The sequence below is a fragment of the Symphalangus syndactylus genome, chromosome 15, assembly GCF_028878055.3.
Source record: "Symphalangus syndactylus isolate Jambi chromosome 15, NHGRI_mSymSyn1-v2.1_pri, whole genome shotgun sequence".
In the NCBI taxonomy this organism is placed as follows: Eukaryota; Metazoa; Chordata; class Mammalia; order Primates; family Hylobatidae; genus Symphalangus; species Symphalangus syndactylus.
This window is the reverse complement of record NC_072437.2, coordinates 70,548,812-70,571,067: the sequence shown is the minus strand read 5'-3', so window position 1 is coordinate 70,571,067 and position 22,256 is coordinate 70,548,812. Positions and strand designations below refer to the sequence as shown.

Sequence of the window (22,256 nt, the reverse complement as noted above, 5' to 3'; positions counted from 1 at the left end):
CACCAAGTCTATGGATAAATATTTACCAGTGCGTGTGTGTGAGGAAGCTACCTTGAGACTAGTGAAATACCCACCCTAGGCCGGGCACAGTGGCTCACGCTTGTAATCCCAGCACTTTGGGAGGCCGAGGCGGGTGGATCACGAAGTCGGAAAATCGAGACCACGGTGAAACCCTGTCTCTACTAAAAATACAAAAAAAATTAGCCGGGCATGGTGGCAGGCGCCTGTAGTCCCAGCTACTCGGAGAGGCTGAGGCAGGAGAATGGCGTGAACCCGGGAGGCGGAGCTTGCAGTGAGCCGAGATCGCGCCACTGCACTCCAGCCTGGGCGACAGAGCGAGACTCCGTCTCAAAAAAAAAGAAATACCCACTCTAAGGGAGCAGAAGGAACAATGCCTGGAGTTCACACAGAGTGGGGAACAACAGTTCATATTCCCACCAGTCAGAGTGGAAAACTTCATAAATTATGGGCATCAGGTAGAATACAGAAGGGTGTGGCTCAGAAGTGGTACAAGATAAATACTAGGAAAAAATCCTGCTCTGGTCCATTCTAACAAAGCTTAACAGGAATCCTTGAAAGTAGCATGCTTTTTCCAAGTGATTTGCTCCATCCCAGAACAGAGTTCTAAAAAACTACATTTCATCTGTGTACAAAAGTCGAGGAAAGCATAATCATGTTAAGGAGAGACATAAAATATGGAAAGACAGAAAAAACACAAGCGAATCTTCTAGAGATGAAAAGTATAACATCTGAAATTTTTAAAAAGCCAGTGGCGGGACTAACAGATTAATAACAGTTGAAAGTATAGCCATAGATACTCTCCAAAATGGAGCACAGAGAAAAATGACTAGAAAAAGAAAGCAACAGAGTATCAGTAACTAGAGGGACAATGTCAAGGGGCCTTATGTATGTGTGACTGGCATCTCCAAAGAAGAAGAAAGAAGAGAGGACAAATATTATTTAAAAAGAATAATGTGTAATTTTTTTTCCAAGCATGATAAAAACTTTAAGCCTACAGATTAAACATGTTCAATGAACCCCAAACAAAGAAAAACTACAAGGTACATTGTAATTAAATTGCTTAAAAACAAGAGAGAAAATCTTAAAGAGAAAGCCTTAGAAGTAGCTAGAGAAAAAGGATATATAACATAAAAAGGAGTGAAAAAAACATGACATCAGCCTTCTAGTCAGTAACATTTAAACCCAGAAGACACTGAAGCGCCAACTTTAAAGTACTAAAAGAAAAAAAAGCCATCCTAGAACTCTTTACCTAGCAACAGTATCTTTAAAAGACAAAGTCAAAATGAAGACTTTTTTGGACTTACTAAAGCTGAAAGCAAGTTACTTCAGCAGACTAGCACCACAAGAAATATTAAAGGAAGCCTTTCTGGCAAAGAGAATATGATGCTAGAAGAAAAATCTAGATGTTCACCAGAAAAAATTTTAAATACCAGAACTCATAAGTATGTGGTTATACAAAAAAATTTTTTTTAAATGTTAGAAGACACTTTGCTCAAAGCTAAAAGAACAATGTATTTGGTTTGTTATAACAGGATAGACATAAAATGTATGACAGTAATGAAACAAAGACCATAACAGAAAAAGATAGAAGTACTGCCATAATGTTCTCACATCACTCACGAGCAGCAAAAAATTACTGAGGATGGACCTTAATAAGTTAAAGATGCTTAGTATATCTAAAGTAAACTCATAAAACAAAAAGTATAGCTAATACATCAACTAAGGAGATAAAAGTGAAATGATAAATACTCAGTTAATCCAAAAGGAGGCAAAGGAAACAAAGAGAAAATTAGTTGAATATGAGAACAAATCGCAATTTGGTATATTTGAGCCAATTCGTAAACAGTCACATTAAAATAATCACATTAAATATAAATGGTCAAAACACCCCAACCGAAAGACAGATTTTGAAACAGAACACAGAAGCAAGATCCAACTATATGCCATGTCGAAGAAACCTACCTTAATTATAAAAACACAAATAGATTAAAAGTAAAAGGTTATATTATACTGTACTAACCTATACTAATTTAACACTAATTTAAAGAAAATTGGAGTGACTATATTAAAACAAAGTAGATTTCACAGCAAAGAGATAAATATTTTAGAGATACAGAGCGTCATTTAAGATGACATAGGAGTAAATTCTTCAATATTTTTGTTGCTAAACACTCATGAATCCACTATCAGAGCATCAATATACATGAAGCAAAACTGATAAATTGTAAGAAAGAAATAGAAATATTCACATTTAGACTCAGGGATTTCAGCACCCCTCTCTCAATAACTGATAAGAGAAATGGATATAGAAACAGTAAGCATATAGACTTGAACAGTGCTATCAACTAACTTGATATAATTAAAATTTTCAGACCATGCTGCTCAACAATAGCAGACAAAGAGTTCTTTTCAAGTGCACAGAGAACATTTATCAAGATAGATCTTATTTTGAACCATAAAACAGTCTCAATAAATTTAAAAACGTTCAAGTCTTCCAACACGTTATCTGACCACAGTGGGTTTAATAAGACAACTATAACACAAATATATCTGAAAATTTTTTTAATAAGTGGGAATTATATTAAAATTTATAAATAAACCATGGGTCAAAGAAGAAATCCAAAGGGAAATTAAACAGTATTTTGAACTGAATGACAATTAAGAAATCAATAACATTAAATTTGGGGGGATGTAGCTGAAGCAGTGCTTAGAGGGAAATTTATGGCATTAAATGCCTATATTAAAAAAGAAGAAAATTGGCTGCGTGCGGTGGCTCACGCCTGTAATCCCAGCACTTTGGGAGGCTGAGGCGGGCAGAACACGAGGTCAGGAGATCGAGGCCATCCTGACTAACACGGTGAAGCATCAATCTTATAGGGTATTGATAACTCCTATAGCAGTTTTGATGTATCTTTGGGCCGTACCAATTACACCTTATATTGTTAATGGTCTTTTTATACACCTCTTTCATTTCTCCTTCTATATGTCCTGCACTGTTGAGAAAAGTAACAAAAAGTTCTATGTTCTATGATTCTTTCACCTACTCCCTAAGGTTTAGTGTTGACACAACATCTGTATTCAAACAGGTATATTCAGAGTTCAATTAAGATGAATAGAAAAATAAAACGTTCTCCTTATGCCTTGCTGTCATTCTCTGAATGGTGTAAAATTTTTCTAAAGGCATCATTAGCTAATGATAAAAACTGAAAATCCCTTATGTAAAATTTTAGAAATGATAGTAGTGGTGGTTGTACAATACTGTGAATGTACCTAATGTCAATCTACTATACACTTAAAAATGGTTGAAATGGTAAATTTTATGCTATCTGTAACTTATATACATAGCATATATTTTTTTAATACAATAAAAATAGTTTTAAAAAGTCAAAAAACAAAAACAAAAACCTGAAAGTCACATTCACAATCTATAGACTTCAGTTTTCTTACCTAGAAAATGGAAAATAAAGTCTCTGGACTTCACAAAAAACATCAGTTTTTATTAAAAATGTACGCGTTGTTTTAAGGTACTTCTTAAAAACGTAGATTAAAGAGCAAGTACAATTCAATATAAGAGGTTTCATTATTATAGCAGTTATGAATACAATTTTGTTGGTAATATAGATACAGAGCCACTTCTGCTCTGTCACTGCATCAATTAAAAGAGCTTTACCCTGTGAACACAGAATCCCCAGCTAGCCGTGGCATAAACTAATAGGAGCTTTTAGTCTCATATAACAGGAAGGTGGAGGGGGCAGCTGCAGCTTCGGTTTCACACTAAACCATGTTAAGGCCAGAGTATCTGCCAGCCACCCGTCTGCCCCTCATAATCACTACACAGTTATGAGGCCAGATCCAAGACACACAGCCGGGAAATGTGCAGTGCTGGTGCATGTGCCTCTTTCACAAGGAATGCAAAAGCTTGCCTAGAAACCCTGAGCTCCACCCTCTGCAGATCTCAGCTTACCTCCCATTGACCAGAATTGTGTCCCTTGGGTACCCTTAGCCTCAAGACAGTCTGAGAAAGCAGACAACCCCTGTCGTGGAAAGCAGAAAAAGAAAAGGGTTTGAAAGTGACTGTTGGGTTAGATGACAGGAAGTGAATCCCAGAACAGCTTACTTTCTCTGGGCTTGGGAGTGGATCTCACTGCTCTCACCAGAATCTTGTCCTACCATTCCAGGAGAAGAGTGGAAAAGAGCCTGGAAGTGGGCATCTAAAGACTGGCTCCACCACGGAACTGTCATCTGCAGCTGTGTGTGGCTTTGGGGCAGCTATAATTTATTCCCTGGGATCTCAAGTTCCTCATCCTTATATTAGGAATAATGGTGCCTACTTTATAAAATACAGGATAAAATGAAAGGATCAATGCTAAAGTTAACTGATAAAGTGTTAACTCTTATTATCACGCTAATTATTTTCTAACATTGCAGAAACAAGTGTTAAGGTCACATCATTGGATACCATAAGAAGCTGATAGGTCCATCTGCTTCCACAAAGCTAGTTGGAGAATTTCTGACATCCTAGATAGAGCTCCCAAGGGCTCTTAAGACTATTTTCCTTTTGAAACATCACATAATTCCCTACCACTCTGGAAGATATTTGGTTTCCTCTGAGTGAACTGTAAACCTACCTGCATCGAACAGAAAAATTAGTGAATTCCTTTTGAAGAAAATTGTGTATATAAAAACAAGCAATCTTCTCTAAAACAAAACCACCATATCGGATTACATATCATATCAGGATTACGATAACAGAGAAAGTATAAACAAAACCACCGTATCAGGATTACTGTATCATATCAGGATTATGATAACAGAGAAAGTATAACACTTTTGTACTCATAAAGCCACTTTATCTTCAACAAAAAGTGCAAAAAACAGAGCCATCCAAAAATTTTGCTTAATTCATTTGAAATTATGAGAAGCCTTTGTGTTTTTAAAGTAACATGGTATTTCTTATAGAAAAGTTAACCATTTCTCGGATTCATCTTCTTAAAGTATATCATGTCCTGGACATAAATAACCCCTAAAAATAGAATTTTAATTCCTTGAAAAAGCAAAAGCACTGATTAAAACTTGGTTGTTTTCGATCTTTACCTTGTGAACTGACTGGACACATTGTAACCAGTGTGCACAAGCACTGTAAACCCAAGGGATTCTCATATTTTATGAGAAAAGTTAATACATCTACTCCCTTAATACTATTCAGGAGATCATTTAGGGCAGCCTTAGGAGTATGTTGTGGGCTCGGATGCCATACAGGGCCTGAATCATTATGACTTCTCCAAAGCGGTTTGAAATCAGCATTGAAGGGATTTGGCATCTCTAGAACACCAAGAACTGTGATAAAGAGTTGAAAAAAAGGAGGAAACATCCTAGAGGCGCTGGAGTGGCGTGAAGGCCCTCCAGCTCTGGGGCCCATCGGCACGCAGAAAAGTACCACTGCAGCGGCACTTAGGTAGGATCCCCCAGCAAACACAGGTGCCCCGAGAGCTCAGTAACGTGGTTTGGAAGGGGACAGAGGCCCCAAAGGCCTGAAAGCCCAAAAGGAGTACTTTGTGGCCTGCACACCGAAGTTTTTCCTAAGGTTCATCCTGCCACAGAAATTCTTTCTCCTCCTTCTCCTCCCATTCCTCAGCCACTGGTGTGATTAGGACTGGCTACAAAGACTGCTTAATTAGGAGCATTTGGGGTTCCTTTCATCCTTGTGATCCCCTATGCACTCTGCCAGCCCCTTTCTAAAAGAAATGGCTTCTCTGGAGGAGGGCATCTACAGCCATAAAATTAATTCGAAACGTAGCTCCTATAATTTCATGAACCCTCAACTTGCAGCTGGAAGTGAGGGTCAAAATGAAACTGAGGAACCAAACAAGTTCCAGAACAGGTAGGGTAGACCTCAAGATAGTGATGCTTCATTGACTTATCTGAGGGTTTCCAGGAGATCCTGGGAGATGACATGCCAAAAGGAAAGGAAGAGGCTGTCACTAGTTCACAATCAAGCCTAGGAGAGCGTCTCTACTATGGAGAAGGACGAGCCAGGAATGCCACTATCTTTGCTCCTCAAAAAGAGAAAAGAGTCAGCCCGAGAGATGAGCAGCTCCTGTGACAAGAGGGTGATTATTAATGCTCCTAAGAAATTCAGTAAGGGGCGACCTAATAACCAAAGTAGAGTCATTTGTGTAAAAAGCTCTCCACCTTTAAATTTTCCCAGAAGACTAGAGTTCCCATTCAGTGATCCAAAAGCATAAAGACAAGATGGTGATTGAGCGCCCCTCTTTAGGGAGTGACTGATCTGATGTAGGTGGAACCACAGTCGTATCCTCTGAAGAGAAGTCATTCTCACTGTGTCTTCCTGGAGTGTCAGAGCCTCCATACTACGCCACTGACTATACCACTTTTCCACCTCATTATAGTCCTTGGCATGACTACACCAGCTCTTGGTTCAGCAATACCAAGTCTTCTTGCTGTACCTCCTTGGGCAGCAGCAGTAACACATTCCAGGCTGGGAAGAGCAGCTTCAGCAGCAGCAGCAGCAACAACAACATATTCCAGAATGAGAGGGGCAGCCACCAGAGCTTCCTGAGTGATTATTCCACCAATTTTCCAGTGAGTGCCCAAAACATGTCCAGAGACCTGAAGATGACAGAGGAAGGCAGATCCAAGAATTCCTCCTTATTTCACTACTCCAGAAATGTGGAAGCAGAGGCAAAGGAGGAGGGAGTGTATCAAGAGGAGACGTTACAATGCCCTTATGGAGGACATGCATCTGGCTTTCTGCCAAGTACCCTCTGGCAGCCAAAGCAACAGGGTTTCATTGTTGATACCCACTGTCACTTGGACTTGCTGTATTCCAGGCTGCCTTTCAAAGGCACCTTTACCAAATTCAGAAAAATGTATAGCAACACCTTCCCCAAGGAATTTCAGGGTTGCATTTCTTGCTTCTGGAATCCTCAAAACCTAAGGGACAGACTGTGGGAGGATCCGCTGAAAGATGATCAGCCTTTGGCTGTCACCCTCATTTTGCCCATTATAACTATCAAGAAAGAAGTATTTTAAAAGCCTTACGACACCCCAAGGCTGTGGCATTTAGAGAAATGGGCTTGGATTACTCCAACATGTGCACCACGCATGTCCCAGAGCAGCAGAAGGTATTTAAGAGACAGCTGCAGCTGGCCGTCTCTCTAAAGAAGCCCATGATGATCCGCTGCCGAGAAGCCGATGAAGACCTACCGGGCGTCTTGAAAAAATATGTGCCCTCTGACCACAAGATGCACCGGCATTGCTTCACTGGCAGTTACCCAGTCATGGAGCCCCTGTTGAGCCACTTTCCCAATGTGTATGTGGGCTTCACGGCAATTCTGACTTACTCTTCTGCTGAGCAAGCTCGAGAAACTGTGAAAAAGATCCCATTAGACAGAATTATTGTAGAAACCGATGCTCCCTTCTTCCTCCATCGCTGGGTTTCCAAAAGCCGTTGCCAGTATGCCTACCCAGGCCTGGCCTTGCATACGGTGCAAGAGATTGCCAGAATCAAAGATCTGTTGCTCTCCCACACCTTGGCCATCTTGCAGGAGAACACCTGTCACCTCTACCATCTTTAAACAGAAAAGGCACAGTCAGGAGTCTTCCTAAGAAAGGAGACCAATAGCCTGACAAAACACATGAACTAGATTTGAACTCTATGTCCCGGGTCAAGGATGTGTTTGAAGAATTCGTTGGAATGGAGTAAACCAGGACACGATATTTTCCTCAAAACCTTTTCGTAAGACTTCTGCTTCTGGCTGGTAGGGTGGGGTACAGTGGGATGGCAGGAAGGCTAAAGTAAACTGCCCTTGATGTTATTAACGTTTTTCTTCCCAGCAAAAATGCCTTAAGGTAGCCAGTAAAGAAGAGAGTTTGACAGAATACAAAGAGTTTCCCAATCTAAATCCCTGTCCTCTGCAGCCTGCTTTTGATCACTTGGTGAATAAAGTCAACCTCCTACTTGTCTTTAAAAAAGTGTAGAATTTTAAAAGTGAGGTAGATGATTTATGTATTATATTTGTATATTATAGGAATTCTATTTAAAAATTTAAAAATCATCGGGCATGGTGGCTCACACCTGTAATTCCAGCACTTTGGGAGGCTGAGGCAGGCGGATCACTTGAGCCCAGGAATTCAAGACCAGCCTGGGCAACATAGTTAAACCTCATCTCTACAAAAAAAAAAAAAAAAAAAAATCTGCTGGGTGTGGTGGCACACACCTGTAATTCCAGCTACTTGGGAGGCTGAGGTGGGAGGATCACTTGAATCCATGAGTCACGAGTCTCAGGCTACAGTGAGCTGTACAATCACACCACTGGACTCCAGCCTGGCAACAGAGTGAATCTCCCATCTATAAAAAAAAAAAATTAAAAAAAAATAAAAAAAAAAAACAGTTTTTAACAAAAAATAGGCCAGGTGCAGTGGCTCACGCCTGTAATCCCAGCACTTTGGGAGGCCAAAGCGGGTGGATCACTTGAGCCCAGGAGTTTGAGACCAGCCTAGGCAACATAGTGAAACCCTGTCTCTAAATTAGACCAGCCTAGGCAACATAGTGAGACCCTGTCTCTAAAAAACATTTTTTTAAATAAAAAATGTAAGTATACACTCAAAAAGATAAGCAAGATCTACACACAGAGTTTTCCTTTCCAAAAAAAAAAATTCTATCAAAAAAAGAATTTTTAATTTTAGACGGAAAACCAACCTGCTCCTCTCTCCCTGCATTTTTGTGTGGCAAATTCAAGTGTTTCTACTCTAAATGTATAGCTATGCTAACTATGAAGTGAATAGTATTAATTAGCAAAACTGACTTAAGTACAATGCTGGAATTGGCCAAAAACTATGGAAATATTAGAGAAAACTGCCAAAGAGGTACTCCAAATGTTAGCGATTGTCTCTAAGTGGGTAGCATGTGGGGAGTGAGCAATGTAGTTCCGAGTGTAGTATTATCAAGAGTGGCTTAAATCAAAAAGCACAATCTGGCCAGGCACGGTGGCTCACCCCTGTAATCCCAGACCTTTGGGAGGCGGAGGCAGGCAGATCACGAGGTCAGGAGATCGAGACCATCCTGGCTAAAGCAGTGAAACTCTTCTCTACAACAAAAAATTAGCTGGCGTGGCGGCGGGTGCCTGTAGTTCCAGCTATTCCGGAGGCTGAAGCAGAAAAATGTATAGATCCTCCCACAGTCTGTCCCTTAGGTTTTGAGGATTCCAGAAGCAAGAAATGCAACCCTGAAATTCCTTGGGGAAGGTGTTGCTATACATTTTTCTGAATTTGGTAAAGGTGCCTTTGAAAGGCAGCCTGGAATACAGCAAGTCCAAGTGACAGTGGGTATCAACACTACTCTGCAGTGTTTCTAACATGTAGGAGAGAACCTTGCTGTAATTCATCTTTATTTCTTTAGGAAAGGGAGTGAGCAATGTAGTTCCGAGTGTAGTATTATCAAGAGTGGCTTAAATCAAAAAGCACAATCTGGCCAGGCACGGTGGCTCACCCCTGTAATCCCAGACCTTTGGGAGGCGGAGGCAGGCAGATCACGAGGTCAGGAGATCGAGACCATCCTGGCTAAAGCAGTGAAACTCTTCTCTACAACAAAAAATTAGCTGGCGTGGCGGCGGGTGCCTGTAGTTCCAGCTATTCCGGAGGCTGAGGCAGGAGAATGGCGTGAACCCGGGAGGCGGAGCTTCCGGTGAGCCCAGATGGGGCCACTGCACTCCAGCCTGGGCGGCAGAACTAGACACCGTCTCAGGAAGGCCGGGCGTGGTGGCTCACGCCTGTAATGCCAGCACTTTGGGAGGCCGGGGAGGGAGGATCACGAGGTCAGGAGATCGAGACCATCCTGGCTAACACGGTGAAATCCCGTCTCTACTAAAACTACCAAAAATTAGCTGGCATGATGGCGGGCGCCTGTAGTCCCAGCTACTCGGGAGGCTGAGGCAGGAGAATGGTGTGAACCCAGGAGGCAGAGCTTGCAGTGAGCCGAGATCACACCACTGCACTCCAGCCTGGGCCACAGAGCCAGACTCTGTCACAAAAAAAAGAAAAAGAAAAAAAAAAAAAACCTCAATCTTCATTTATTTATTCCATGAGTGAGGTAAAGAACAGTTCACCAACTCATGTTACTAGTAAAATCTTGCAATGCAAATGTGCAAAATTTGGGACACTTTGTAAATAGTTTGCTATTTAAGTGATAGATATTCCATTGAACCTCAAAGAATTATTATTTAGCATTTATGTTTCTGGCATTTGGTGTGACTACTCTCCCATCCTGGAGACATTAGAGAGCTGTGAAGGTAGCCAGTAATCTAGAAATTCAGTTTACTCTTAGTGGTCCCTGGGCCTTTAGTCCGGAGTCACAGAACCTCTCAAGGCCCATTAACAGGCTCCCCGAACCTTAGCAGTCCTTTCAGGGCATGTCAACATTTCGCTTCACTTAAATTTTAGAAAGGCAGCTATTTCTACCTTTAAAGCTCAAGAGAAGCAAACTGCCCATTTTGTCTTGGGAGACAGAGGAATTTGCTTTTCCAGTTGGTTTTTATTCATATCTAACTTCAAAATTCATACCTGCTTATTATAAAATTTTTCAGACAAGTAAAGCGAAAAAATGTGATTTTTTAAAAACCCAAACGAAATAAAAGCAACAGAAGGAAAAATGCACATGGTAAAAATTGATTGTTTAAAATCAATAGTAGAGTCAAATATCGGCAAAATCTGGATATACAAAATTTGACTCAGGAAAATTGATCTTGGTAGAAATGTGATCATCAAAGAAAACTCAGACTGTCAAAAGCCACGATGGATAGCATTCATATAGACAAAAATTAATGAACCAAATGTTTTTAGTAAATTTTATTGTAGAAAAAAATCTATTGAAAATATTTCTTAATAGGAAAATACGGTAATAGTTTACCTGCATGGAAAAATTGTTCAAAGAATTAAAGTAGATTGCAGTGGGGAAAAAAGTAAAAAGTAAAAATTAAACACACACACACACACACACACACACACACAAAGAGGGAGAAAAATAGCCCATAATGCTACCCACTTAGAGACAATCGCTAACATTTGGAGTACCTCTTTGGCAGTTTTCTCTAATATTTCCATAGTTTTTGGCCAATTCCAGCATTGTACTTAAGTCAGTTTTGCTAATTAATACTATTCACTTCATAGTTAGCATAGCTATACATTTTACTTCCTCGGAATTTATGATTTAAATACATTGTTTTCTCTATTTTTTTGTTTAGGTTTAATTCTGTTTGTTTTAAATAATCAACTCAGACTGCATGTGCTTTTTCAAAACTATTGTTTACTGATACATAAAATTGTGCTTTGAAATTTATTTTTCTTTCTGTTCTCTGATGTCGATCTTATTGTGTATTTTCTAATGTCTTAAGCTAAATGCTTAGTTTATTTTTAATTTGGAGAGCAAGAACAAAGCAGTCAATACCACAAATGTGTCTGTAATTATAACTCTGCTGTATACATAGATTTTTTTATTTTGATAAAGTTTACTTCACACGTTATAAAAACACAAATGTATTATAAAAATATGGAAATAGAGAGTAGCAGGAAAAAGTATATGGCATTTCTATTACCTAGAACCCCACTGTTGTAGGTGTCTTTCCTTGACATAGCTGTGACCATATAGCTCTGTTAAATTGCATATTTGTCTAAATAATTCATTTTTTTATCCCTATCTTGCGTTTGGGGCTCATTTTAGGATTGTTATTCTTTTATCTTTCAATAAATACTCAAAATGTTAAAAAAAATACGATTCAGGAATTTTTAATTGTCAGCCACAAATTTATAGGATTTCCAGGATCTGTGACAATGGATAAATAATTTTATATAAATCCTAAATTTACATAGAATTATAAAGATATAATCATTTTAAACAGCACATATTTTGCAAATTTTATAAATCCCTTTCTAGGACTCATCTCTGCTTCTACAATCAACCCAGAATGTGATTGTAAATGCGCGCAACTCGGAAGGGGAGGTCACAGGCAGGTTAAAAGTCGGTGAGTCCAGCTTCATCATGGTGCTTTGCATGCATGTGGTCCATGAATAGTGCTAAATGAATACATTGTTTTTTCTTCTAAAGAAATCAAAGCTACTTATGAACAAAGTATGAATTTTCTAAATATCATGCTGTGTTGACCACAGAATAGCACCACAGAGTAGGGTGGGGGCGAGGGGACAGCTTGAAGTGCTTTGATTGGAGTTATTTTTGTTCCAAGAAATAGAGGACAATTAAAGCTAGCACAAGAAACAAAATGTTTATTGTGGGTTACCAAAGACTCTTGCAGCAACCAAAGGAAAGGAACCCAAGTAGCTGGCCTCAAAGAGCACAGAGACCAGTGGCTGAGAGCCAAGAATAGATTCAATTCCCTCCCAGTTCTTTCTTCTCTTTTCTCTCCTTCTCCCCATGTGCTCCATTCTCCTCCTTTCCAGTTTATCTTTGCCACCATTTTCACTTGGCTGTATCACTTCTCACTGTACAGAACCTATAGGGCCTCCCTGATTCTTATCTGCTCGGCTGTAGTTATCAACATCAAACAGTTAATCTTCAATTACGCAAATTCTAAATCCATGAAGTACTCTAATTAGCCCAATTCATCTGTCCCACCACATTCCTTCGGGTCAGTCAGCTATGTACACCCATCCAATCAACTAAGGCCGGAGAATAAGTTCACATGGGAGCGAGGTCACATGGAATCCTGCAAAGGGAGAAAAATATCAGCAAGAAGAAATATAGATGAAAACAATACCAGAAGAGCAAAAAGGAATGCAGGCCAGGCTTGGTGGCTCACGCCTGTAATCCCAGCACTTTGGGAGGCCAGGTTGGAAGGATTGCTTGAGCCTAGGTGATCAAAATCAGCCTGGGCAACATCTCTAAAAAAATAATTTTAAAAATTAGCCAGGTGTGGTGGTGAATGTCTGTAGTCGCAGCTACTGGGGAGTCTGAGGCAGGGAGGATCACTCGAGCCTAGGAATTCGATTGTGTGGTGGAAGAGACCCTTTGTTTGAAAAAAAGAGAATAAGAATAAGGAAGGTATATATATTCACTATACTATTAACATTGGATGGATTTGCTGAGTCTAGGAAACTGGATGGCCCTTGTCATTATCAGAAAATAAATGAGATGTGTACTGCCAACACAAACTTCCAGTGTCTCTCTTTTTAATGGCTATTTTTACAAAACAGAATAATGTTACATGGGAAACTACAGCCTTATGTTAATCTGATGATTCCTTTTTATTATACTAATACAAGATGTTCTGTATTTTATTCTCTGCTTTATAACTTATTCTTGATCATAAATTGTATCTCTCTTTGGCCTGGAAGTTTTGTTTAATAACTAAGTCCAGTGAAATTCTCCGTGGATCAGGAGATGAACCCCAGTTTTTCCTGCATATATGTTCTTAAGATGTGCTTAAAACAAATCATATTTTCTTGATAAATTATACAGTATTATTATTTATCTTTACCATCATTTCTTGAAAATCTTTAACTGCCTATAGCTTTCAAGTGTTTGAGGAATTTTTGCCCATTTTTTCTCATTCATTCCAACAAATGTTTGTTGAATGACTATGGGCTACCTTATATGCTATCAAGTAACAATAATAAAGACTATGTAATTATTTCTTAGAAGCTACAAAAGTAGAAGACTCTTCTTATATTCCTGTAAAAATTAATTAGTGGCCGGGCGCGGTGGCTCACGCCTGTAATCCCAGCACTTTGGGAGGCCGAGGCGGGTGGATCACGAGGTCAGGAGATCAAGACCATCCTGGCTAACATGGTGAAACCCCGTTTCTACTAAAAATATGAAAAATTATCCAGTCGTGGTGGTGGGCACCTGTGGTCCCAGCTACTCGGGAGGCTGAGGCAGGAGAATGGCGTGAACCTGGGAGGTGGAGCTTGCAGTGAGCCAAGATCGCACCACTGCACTCCAGCCTGGGCAACAGAGGGAGACTCCATCTCAAAAAAAAAAAAATTAATAGTACAAATACACATTCCTCTGTTTATCTTTTTGTTAGGTGTGGATTTTCATATATTATACAAGGGAATTTAGATATAATATAAACCTGCCTCTCATTTCATAGATGAAAAAACTGAAGGACTAAAAAGCAAATTTGCTCAAGAGCACATAGCTAGTTAGTAGAGAAGTCAAAACAGGAAAGACTGAGGGCTTACTTCTCTCAGCCAGCTGTTTCCACTGGCCCTCCTCTCTAATCAGATTTCTTGAAATTATGGCATGCCAGTAACTGTTCTCGTTGCTTCAAATATAGTTTCCATTTCATTTTTGTCACCAAGAAATTACCAAGGGTTTTGAAGGTTTTGTTTTGTTTTGTTTCTATTTTTTTAAAAAGGCTGGGTGCAGTGGCTCACACCTGTAATCCCAGCACTTTGGGAGGCTGCAGCAGGAAGACTGCTTAAGCCTAGGAGTTCAAGGCTTCAGTGAGCTATGATCACGCCATTACACTCCAGCTTGGGTGAGAAAGTGAGACCATCTCTAAAAATAAAAATAAAATAAGTTACACATCAAAATCTCTTTGGTTTGAACTGTTCGCCTCAATCTCTAGTTTGAACCTTGGTGTCTCATGCCTGAGAAAGTGATTAAATTAGTGATTTCTAGTAAATCTTTAGCTGGAAAATCTCTGTTATATTGAGAACCTTGAGCTAGGAAATAGCACCAAGCTCACCAAATCCAAGGTTTTCTCCAGTACATGACTTCCCACAGTTGCAACCCTTCCAGTCTCATATTTCCTGGAAGAAGTTAAATTTTGCCAATTTGGGTATTAAAATGTAATTTATGTGAACTAGCCATATTAATCTCATTTAATTAAATGAATAAGTGTTTTCTACAAAACCACTGAGAACAATTTGCATTCAATACAGTCAAAACCAAAAATCCCAATTAAATTCTGACATGATTTGGATGTGTGTCCCCTCCAAATGTCATGGTGAAATGTGATTCCCAATGTGGAAGTTGGGGCCTAATGGATGGTATTGTATCATGGGGGTGGATCCCTCTCAAATGGCTTAGCACCATACCCTTGGTGATGAGTGGGTTATCACTCCGTTAGTTCACATGACATCTGGTTGTTTAAAAGAGTCTGGGACCTCCCTCTTCTCTTTTGCTCCTACTCTTACCATGTGATGCACCTGCTCCTTCTTTGCCTTCTGGAATGATAGGAAGCTTCCTGAGGCCCTCAGCAGAAGCATATGCTGAAGCCATGTTTGACAAACCTGCAGAATTGTGAGCCAACTAAACCTCTTTTCTTTATAAATTACCCATCCTCAGTTATTTCTTAATAGCAGTGTAAGTATCGAGTAACACAGAAAATTGGTAATGAGGAGTGAGCCATTGCTATAAAGATACCTGAAGATGTGGAAGCAGCTTTGGAACTGGGTAACAGGCAGAAGTTAGAAGAGTTTGGAGGGCTCAGAAGAAGACAGGAAGATGACAGAAAGTTTGGGACTTCTTAGAGACTTATTAAGTGGCTGTGACCAAAATGCTGTTAGAAATGTGGGCAGTGAAGATCAGGCTGAGGAGGTCTCAGATGGAAATGAGGACGTTATTGGGACCTGAAATAAACATCACCTGTGTAATGCCCTAGCAAAGAGCTTGGCTGCATTGTGTCCACAACCTAGGAATCTATGGAAGTTTGAATTTAAGAGGGATGACTTAGTGTATACTGCAGAAGAGATTTCTAAGCAGCAAAGTATTCAAGAAGCAGTCTGGCTGCTTCTAATAACCTACAATCAGATATAAGAGCAAAAAAAAAAAAAAAAAAAAACCTTAAAATTTGAATTTATATTTAAAAGGGAAGCAGAGTGTAAAAGTTTGGAAAATTTGCTGATTGGCACTGTGGTAGAGAAAGAATTCAAGCAGGCTACAGAGCAATCACTTACTAGAGAGCTCAGCATGGCTAAAAGGGAGCCAAGTGCTAATATCCAAGACAATGGGGGAAACGCCCTGAAGACATTTCAGAGATCTTCTAGACAGCCCATTCCATGACAAGCACAGAGGCCTAAGAGGAAACCATGGTTTCAGGGACACTGCTTCCCACCTCACAGCTGCTCTAGCTCCAGCTGTGCCTTAAAGGGCCCCAGGTACTACTCAAGGCATGGCTGAGGAAGGTGCAAGCCGTAAGCCTTGGTAGCTTCCACGTGGTGTTAAGTCTCCAGGCCCGCTGAATGCTAGAGGAAGCTTGGCAGCTTGCACCTAGGTTTCAGAAGACGTGTAGAAGAGCCTGGATGCCCAGTCTGAAGCATGCTGCAGGGACACAGTCCCCACAAAGATACTCTACTAGAACAAGGCTGAGAGGAAATGTGGGGGTGAAAGCCCCAAAGTCCCTACTGGGGCATTGCCTAGTGGAGCTATGGGAAGGGAGCCACTGCCCTCCAGGCCCCAGAACGGTCGAGCTACCAGAAACTTGCATCTTGAGCCTGGAGAAGCCACAGGCACTCAACTATAACCCATGAGAGAAGCCACTGGGACTGCACCCTGTAAAGCCACAAGAGTGGTGCTGGTCACCTTGAGGTGCCATCTTATTGTCTCTTTCCTTTGGCTGATTTCTCCCTTTTGGAATGGCAACATTTACCCAATGCTTCTACTACCATCATATCTTGGAAGTAGATAACTTGTTTGTATTTTATAAACTCAAAGTGGAAAGAGATGAATCTCAGATGAGACTTCGGACGTTAGACTTCATGCTGGAATGAGTTAAGACTTTGGGGGACTATTGGAAAGGGATGATTGTATTTTACAATGTGAGAAGAATGTGAGATTTGGGGGAGCAAGGGAAGAATGATATGGTTTGGATATTTGTTGCCTACAAATTGCATGTTGAAAGGTAACCTCCAATGTGGGAGTTGGGGCCTGATGGGAGGTGTTTGGGTCATACAGGTAGATTCCTTATGATTGGTTTAGTGCCATCCCCTTGGTCATGAGTAAGTTTTCACTCAGTTAGTTCACAAAAGACCTGGTTGTTTAAGAGTCGGGGTTTTGAGGGTTTTTTTCCAAGATGGAAGATTAGAGGCATTATTAGCATGCCTTTCCCACTTGGAAAGACATAACAGTTTATAGAGAATTATGCTTTGAACTTGTTTCCAAGAAGCAACACAGGAACGTAATAAAAAAGCTGAAAGAAAGCACACTTTGAAAGAAGCAGTGGGCAGCAGCTTACACCATGAACCAGACGGGAAGCTCCCCACAGAAGACAGTGAACCTGCTCACACACCCAGCATGTCACTACTACAACCAACATCTTAGAAAGCCATCACACAGATTCTCTATAACCAAGGAACTCATACAGACTCTTCACCACTGAAAGTACCCATAGCCAAAGCTAGTTGACAATAACCTATAAATATTAAAGTCATATCCTCAAGGTACAAAAAAGAATTTAAAAACACCCCAGCAGAATCAAAAAATAAATGCAAAATTAATTAGAAGAAATAGTTACCCAAATGAGAAGGAACCAGAGAAATAATTCTGGCCGTATGAAAAAACAGGGTTTTATAAAACTTGCAAAAGCTCACATTGAGTCTCCAGCAGTGGATCCAAACCAATGAAATCTTTGAAATACCAGATAAATAATTCAAAGTGTTTATTATTAAGTTACTCAAGGAAATACAAGAAAAAAAGTGAAAACTAACATGAAAAACTTTTTTTTAATATACTTTAAGTTCTAGGGTACATGTGCAAAACATGCAGGTTTGTTACATATGTATACATGTGCCATGTTGGTTTGCTGCACCCATTAACTAGTCATTTACATTAGGTGTCTCTCATAATGCTATCCCTCCCCCATTCCCCTACCCTAAGACAGGCCCCAGTGTGTGATGTTCCCCTTCCTGTGTCCAAGTGTTCTCATTGTTCAATTCCCACCTATGAGTGAGAACATACAGTGTTTGGTTTTCTGTCCTTGTGATAGTTTGCTCAGAATGATGGTTTCCAGCTTCATCCATGTCCCTAAAAAGGACATGAACTCATCTTTTTTATGGCTGCATAGTATTCCATGGTGTATATGTGCCACATTTTCTTAATCCAGTCTATCATTTATGGACATTTGGGTTAGTTCCAAGTCTTTGCTATTGTGAATAGTGCTGCAGTAAACATAGGTGTGCATGTGTCTTTATAGTAGCATGACTTATAATCCTTTGGGTGTATACCCAGTAATGGGATCACTGGGTCAAATGGAATTTCTAGTTCTAGATCCTTGAGGAATCACCACACTGTCTTCCACAATGGTTGAACTAGTTTACACTTTTACAAACAGTGTAAAAGCGTTCCTATTTCTCCACATTCTCTCCAGCACCTTTTGTTTCCTGACTTTTTAATGATCACCGTTCTGACTGGTGTGAAGTGGTATCTCTTTGTGGTTTTGATTTGCATTTCTCTGATGACTAGTGATGATGAGCATTTTTTCAGGTGTCTGTTGGCTGCATAAATGTCTTCTTTTGAGAAGTGTTTGTTCATATCCTTTGCATACATTTTGATGGGGTTGTTTGATTTTTTTCTTATAAATTTGTTTACGTTCTTTGTAGATTCTGGATATTAGCCCTTTGTCAGATGGGTAGATTGCAAAAATTTTCTCCCATTCTGTAGGTTGCCTGTTCACTCTGACAGTAGTTTCTTTTGCTGTGGAGAAGCTCTTTAGTTTAATTAGATCCCTTTTGTCATTTTTGGCTCTGGTTGCCACTGCTTTTGGTGTTTTAGTCATAAAGTCCTTGCCCATGTCTATGTCCTGAGTGGTATTGCCTAGGTTTTCTTCTAGGGTTTTTATGGTTTTAGGTCTAACATTTAAGTCTTTAGCCCATCTTGAATTAATTTTTGTATAAGGTATAAGGAACGGATCCAGTTTCAGCTTTCTACATATGGCTAGCCAGTTTTCCCAGCACCATTTATTAAATAGGGAATCCTTTCCCCATTGCTTGTTTTTGTCAGGTTTGTCAAAGATCAGATGGTTGTAGATGTGTGGTGTTATTTCTGAGGCCTCTGTTCTGTTCCATTGGTCTATATCTCTATTTTGGTACCAGTACCATGCTGTTTTGGTTACTGTAGCTTTGTGGTATAGTTTGAAGTCAGGTAGGGTGATGCCTCCAGCTTTGTTCTTTTTGCTTGGGATTGTCTTGGCAATGCAGGCTCTTTTTTGGTTCAATATGAACTTTAAAGTAGTTTTTTCCAATTCTGTGAAGAAAGTCATTGGTGGCTTGATGGGGACGGCATTGAGTCTATAAATTACTTTGAGCAGTATGGCCATTTTCATGATATTGATTCTTCCTATCCATGAGCATGGAATGTTCTTCCATTTGTTTGTGTCCTCTTTTATTTCGTTGAGCAGTGGTTTGTAGTTCTCCTTGAAGAGGTCCTTCACATCCCTTGTAAGTTGGATTCCTAGGTATTTTATTCTCTTTGTAGCAATTGTGAATGGGAGTTCACTCATGATTTGGCTGTCTGTTTGTGTGTTATTGGTGTATAGGGATGCTTGTGATTTTTGCACATTGATTTTGTATCCTGAGACTTTGCCAAAGTTGCTTATCAGCTTAAGGAGATTTTGGACTGAGACTATACATCTAGATATACAATCATGTCATCTGCAAACGGGAACAATTTGACTTCTTCTTTTCTTAATTGAATACCCTTTATTTCTTTCTCTTGCCTGATTACCCTGGCCAGAACTTCCAACACTATGTTGAATAGGATTGGTGAAAGAGGGCATCCCTGTCTTGTGCCAGTTTTCAAAGGGAATGCTTCCAGTTTTTGCCCATTCAGTATGATATTGGCTGTGGGTTTGTCATAAATAGCTCTTATTATTTTGAGATACATCCCATCAACACCTAGTTTATTGAGAGTTTCCATCATGAAGGCTGTTGAATTTTGCCAAAGGCCTTTTCTGCATCTCTGGAGATAATCATGTGGTTTTTGTCTTTGGTTCTGTTTATGTGATGGATTACATTTAGTGATTTGAGTATGTTGAACCAACCTTGCATCCCAGGGATGAAGCCAACTAGATCTTGGTGGATAAGCTTTTTGATGTGTTGCTGGATTCGGTTTGCCAGTATTTTATTGAGGATTTTTGCATCGATGTTCATCAGGGATATTGGTCTAACATTCTCTTTTTTTGTTGTGTCTCCACCAGGATTTGGTATCAGGATGATGCTGGACTCATAAAATGAGTTAGGGAGGATTCTCTCTTTGTCTATTGATTGGAATAGTTTCAGAAGGAATGGTACCAGCTCCTCTTTGTACCTCTGGTAGAATTTGGCTGTGAATCCGTCTGGTCTTGGACTTTTTTTGGTTGGTAAGCTATTAATTATTGCCTCAATTTCAGAGCCTGTTATTGGTCTATTCAGGGATTCAACTTCTTCCTGGTTTAGTCTTGGGAGGGTGTATGTGTCCAGGAAATATCCATTTCTTCTAGATTTTCTAGTTTATTTGTGTAGAGGTGTTTATAGTATTCTCTGATGGTAGTTTGTATTTCTGTGGGATTGGTGGTGATATCCCCTTTCTCATTTTTTATTACATCTCTTTGATTCTTCTCTCTTTTCTTCTTTATTAGTGTTGCTAGCAGTCTATCAATTTTGTTGATCTTTTCAAAAAACCAGCTCCTAGATTCATTAATTTTTTGAAGGGTTTTTTATGTCTCTGTCTCTTTCAGTTCTGCTCTGATCTTAGTTCTTTCTTGTCTTCTGCTAGCTTTTGAATTTGTTTGCTCTTGCTTCTCTAGTTCTTTTAATTGTGATGTTAGGGTGTCAATTTTAGATCTTTTCTGCTTTCTCTTGTGGGCATTTAGTGCTATAAATTTTCCTCTGCACACTGCTTTAACTGTGTCCTGGAGATTCTGGTACATTGTGTCTTTGTTCTCATTGGTTTCAAAGAACAACTTTATTTCTGCCTTCATTTCGTTATTTACTCAGTAGTCATTCAGGAGCAGGTTGTTCAGTTTCCATGTAGTTGAGCGGTTTTGAGTGAGTTTCTTAGTCCTGAGTTCTAATTTGATTGCACTGTGGTCTGAGAGACAGTTTGTTGTGATTTCTGTTCTTTTACATTTGCTGAGGAGTGCTTTACTTCCAACTATGTAGTCAATTTTGGAATAAGTGTGATGTGGTGCTGAGACAAATGTATATTCTGTTGATTTGAGGTGGAGAGTTCTGTAGATGTCTATTAGGTCAGCTTGCTGCAGAGCTGAGTTCAAGTCCTGGATATCCTTGTTAACCTTCTGTCTCATTGATCTGTCTAATATTGACAGTGGGGTGTTAAAGTTTCCCATTATTATTGTGTGGGAGTCTAAGTCTCTTTGTGTGTCTCTAAGGACTTGCTTTATGAATCTGGGTGCTCCTGTATTGGGTGCATATATATTTAGGATAGTGAGCTCTTCTTGTTGAATTGATCCCTTTACCATTCATTATGTAATGGCCTTCTTTGTCTCTTTTGATCTTTGTTGGTTTAAAGTCTATTTTATCAGAGACTAGGATTGCAACCCCTGCTTTTTTTTTTTTTTTTTTTTTTTTTTGCTTTCCATTTGCTTGGTAGATCTTCATCCATCCCTTTATTTTGAGCCTATGTATGTCTCTGCACATGAGATATGTCTCCTGAATACAGCACACTGATAGGTCTTGACTCTTTATCTAATTGCCAGTCTGTGTTTTTTAATTGGGGCATTTAGCCCATTTACATTTAAGGTTAATATTTTTATGTGTGAATTTGATCCTGTCATTATGATGTTAGCTGGTTATTTTGCCCATTAGTTGATACAGTTTCTTCCTAGCATCAATGGTCTTTACAATTTGGCATGGTTTTGCAGTGGCTGGTACTGGTTGTTCCTTTCCATGTTTAGTGCTTCCTTCAGGAGCTCTTTTAGGGCAGGCCTGGTGGTGACAAAATCTCTCAGCATTTGCTTGTCTGTAAAGGATTGTATTTCTCCTTCACTTATGAAGCTTAGTTTGGCTGGATATGAAATTCTGGGTTGAAAATTATTTTCTTTAAGATTGTTGAATATTGGCCCCCACACTCTTCTGGCTTGTAGAGTTTCTGCTAAGAGATCCGCTGTTAGTCTTATGGGATTCTCTTTGTGGGTAACCCGACCTTTCTCTCTGGCTGCCCTTAACATTTTTTCCTTCATTTCAACCTTGGTGAATCTGACAATTATGTGTCTTGGGGTTGCTCTTCTCGAGGAGTATCTTTGTGGTGTTCTTTGTATTTC

General features: G+C 39.7%; 1 protein-coding gene across 9 annotated transcripts in view; it reads left to right on the top strand.

Annotated features, from left to right (window-relative positions):
- The window catches only part of SGCG (sarcoglycan gamma), a 175,190-nt gene that overhangs the window by 86,023 nt on the left and 66,911 nt on the right, over positions 1–22,256 (top strand). For all 9 annotated transcript variants that reach the window (XM_063618841.1, XM_055244028.2, XM_063618842.1 and 6 more), the window contains one exon: positions 11,972–12,059. In XM_063618841.1, coding sequence (XP_063474911.1) covers positions 11,972–12,059 — 88 coding nt within the window. The remainder of the gene's footprint in view (positions 1–11,971; positions 12,060–22,256) is intronic.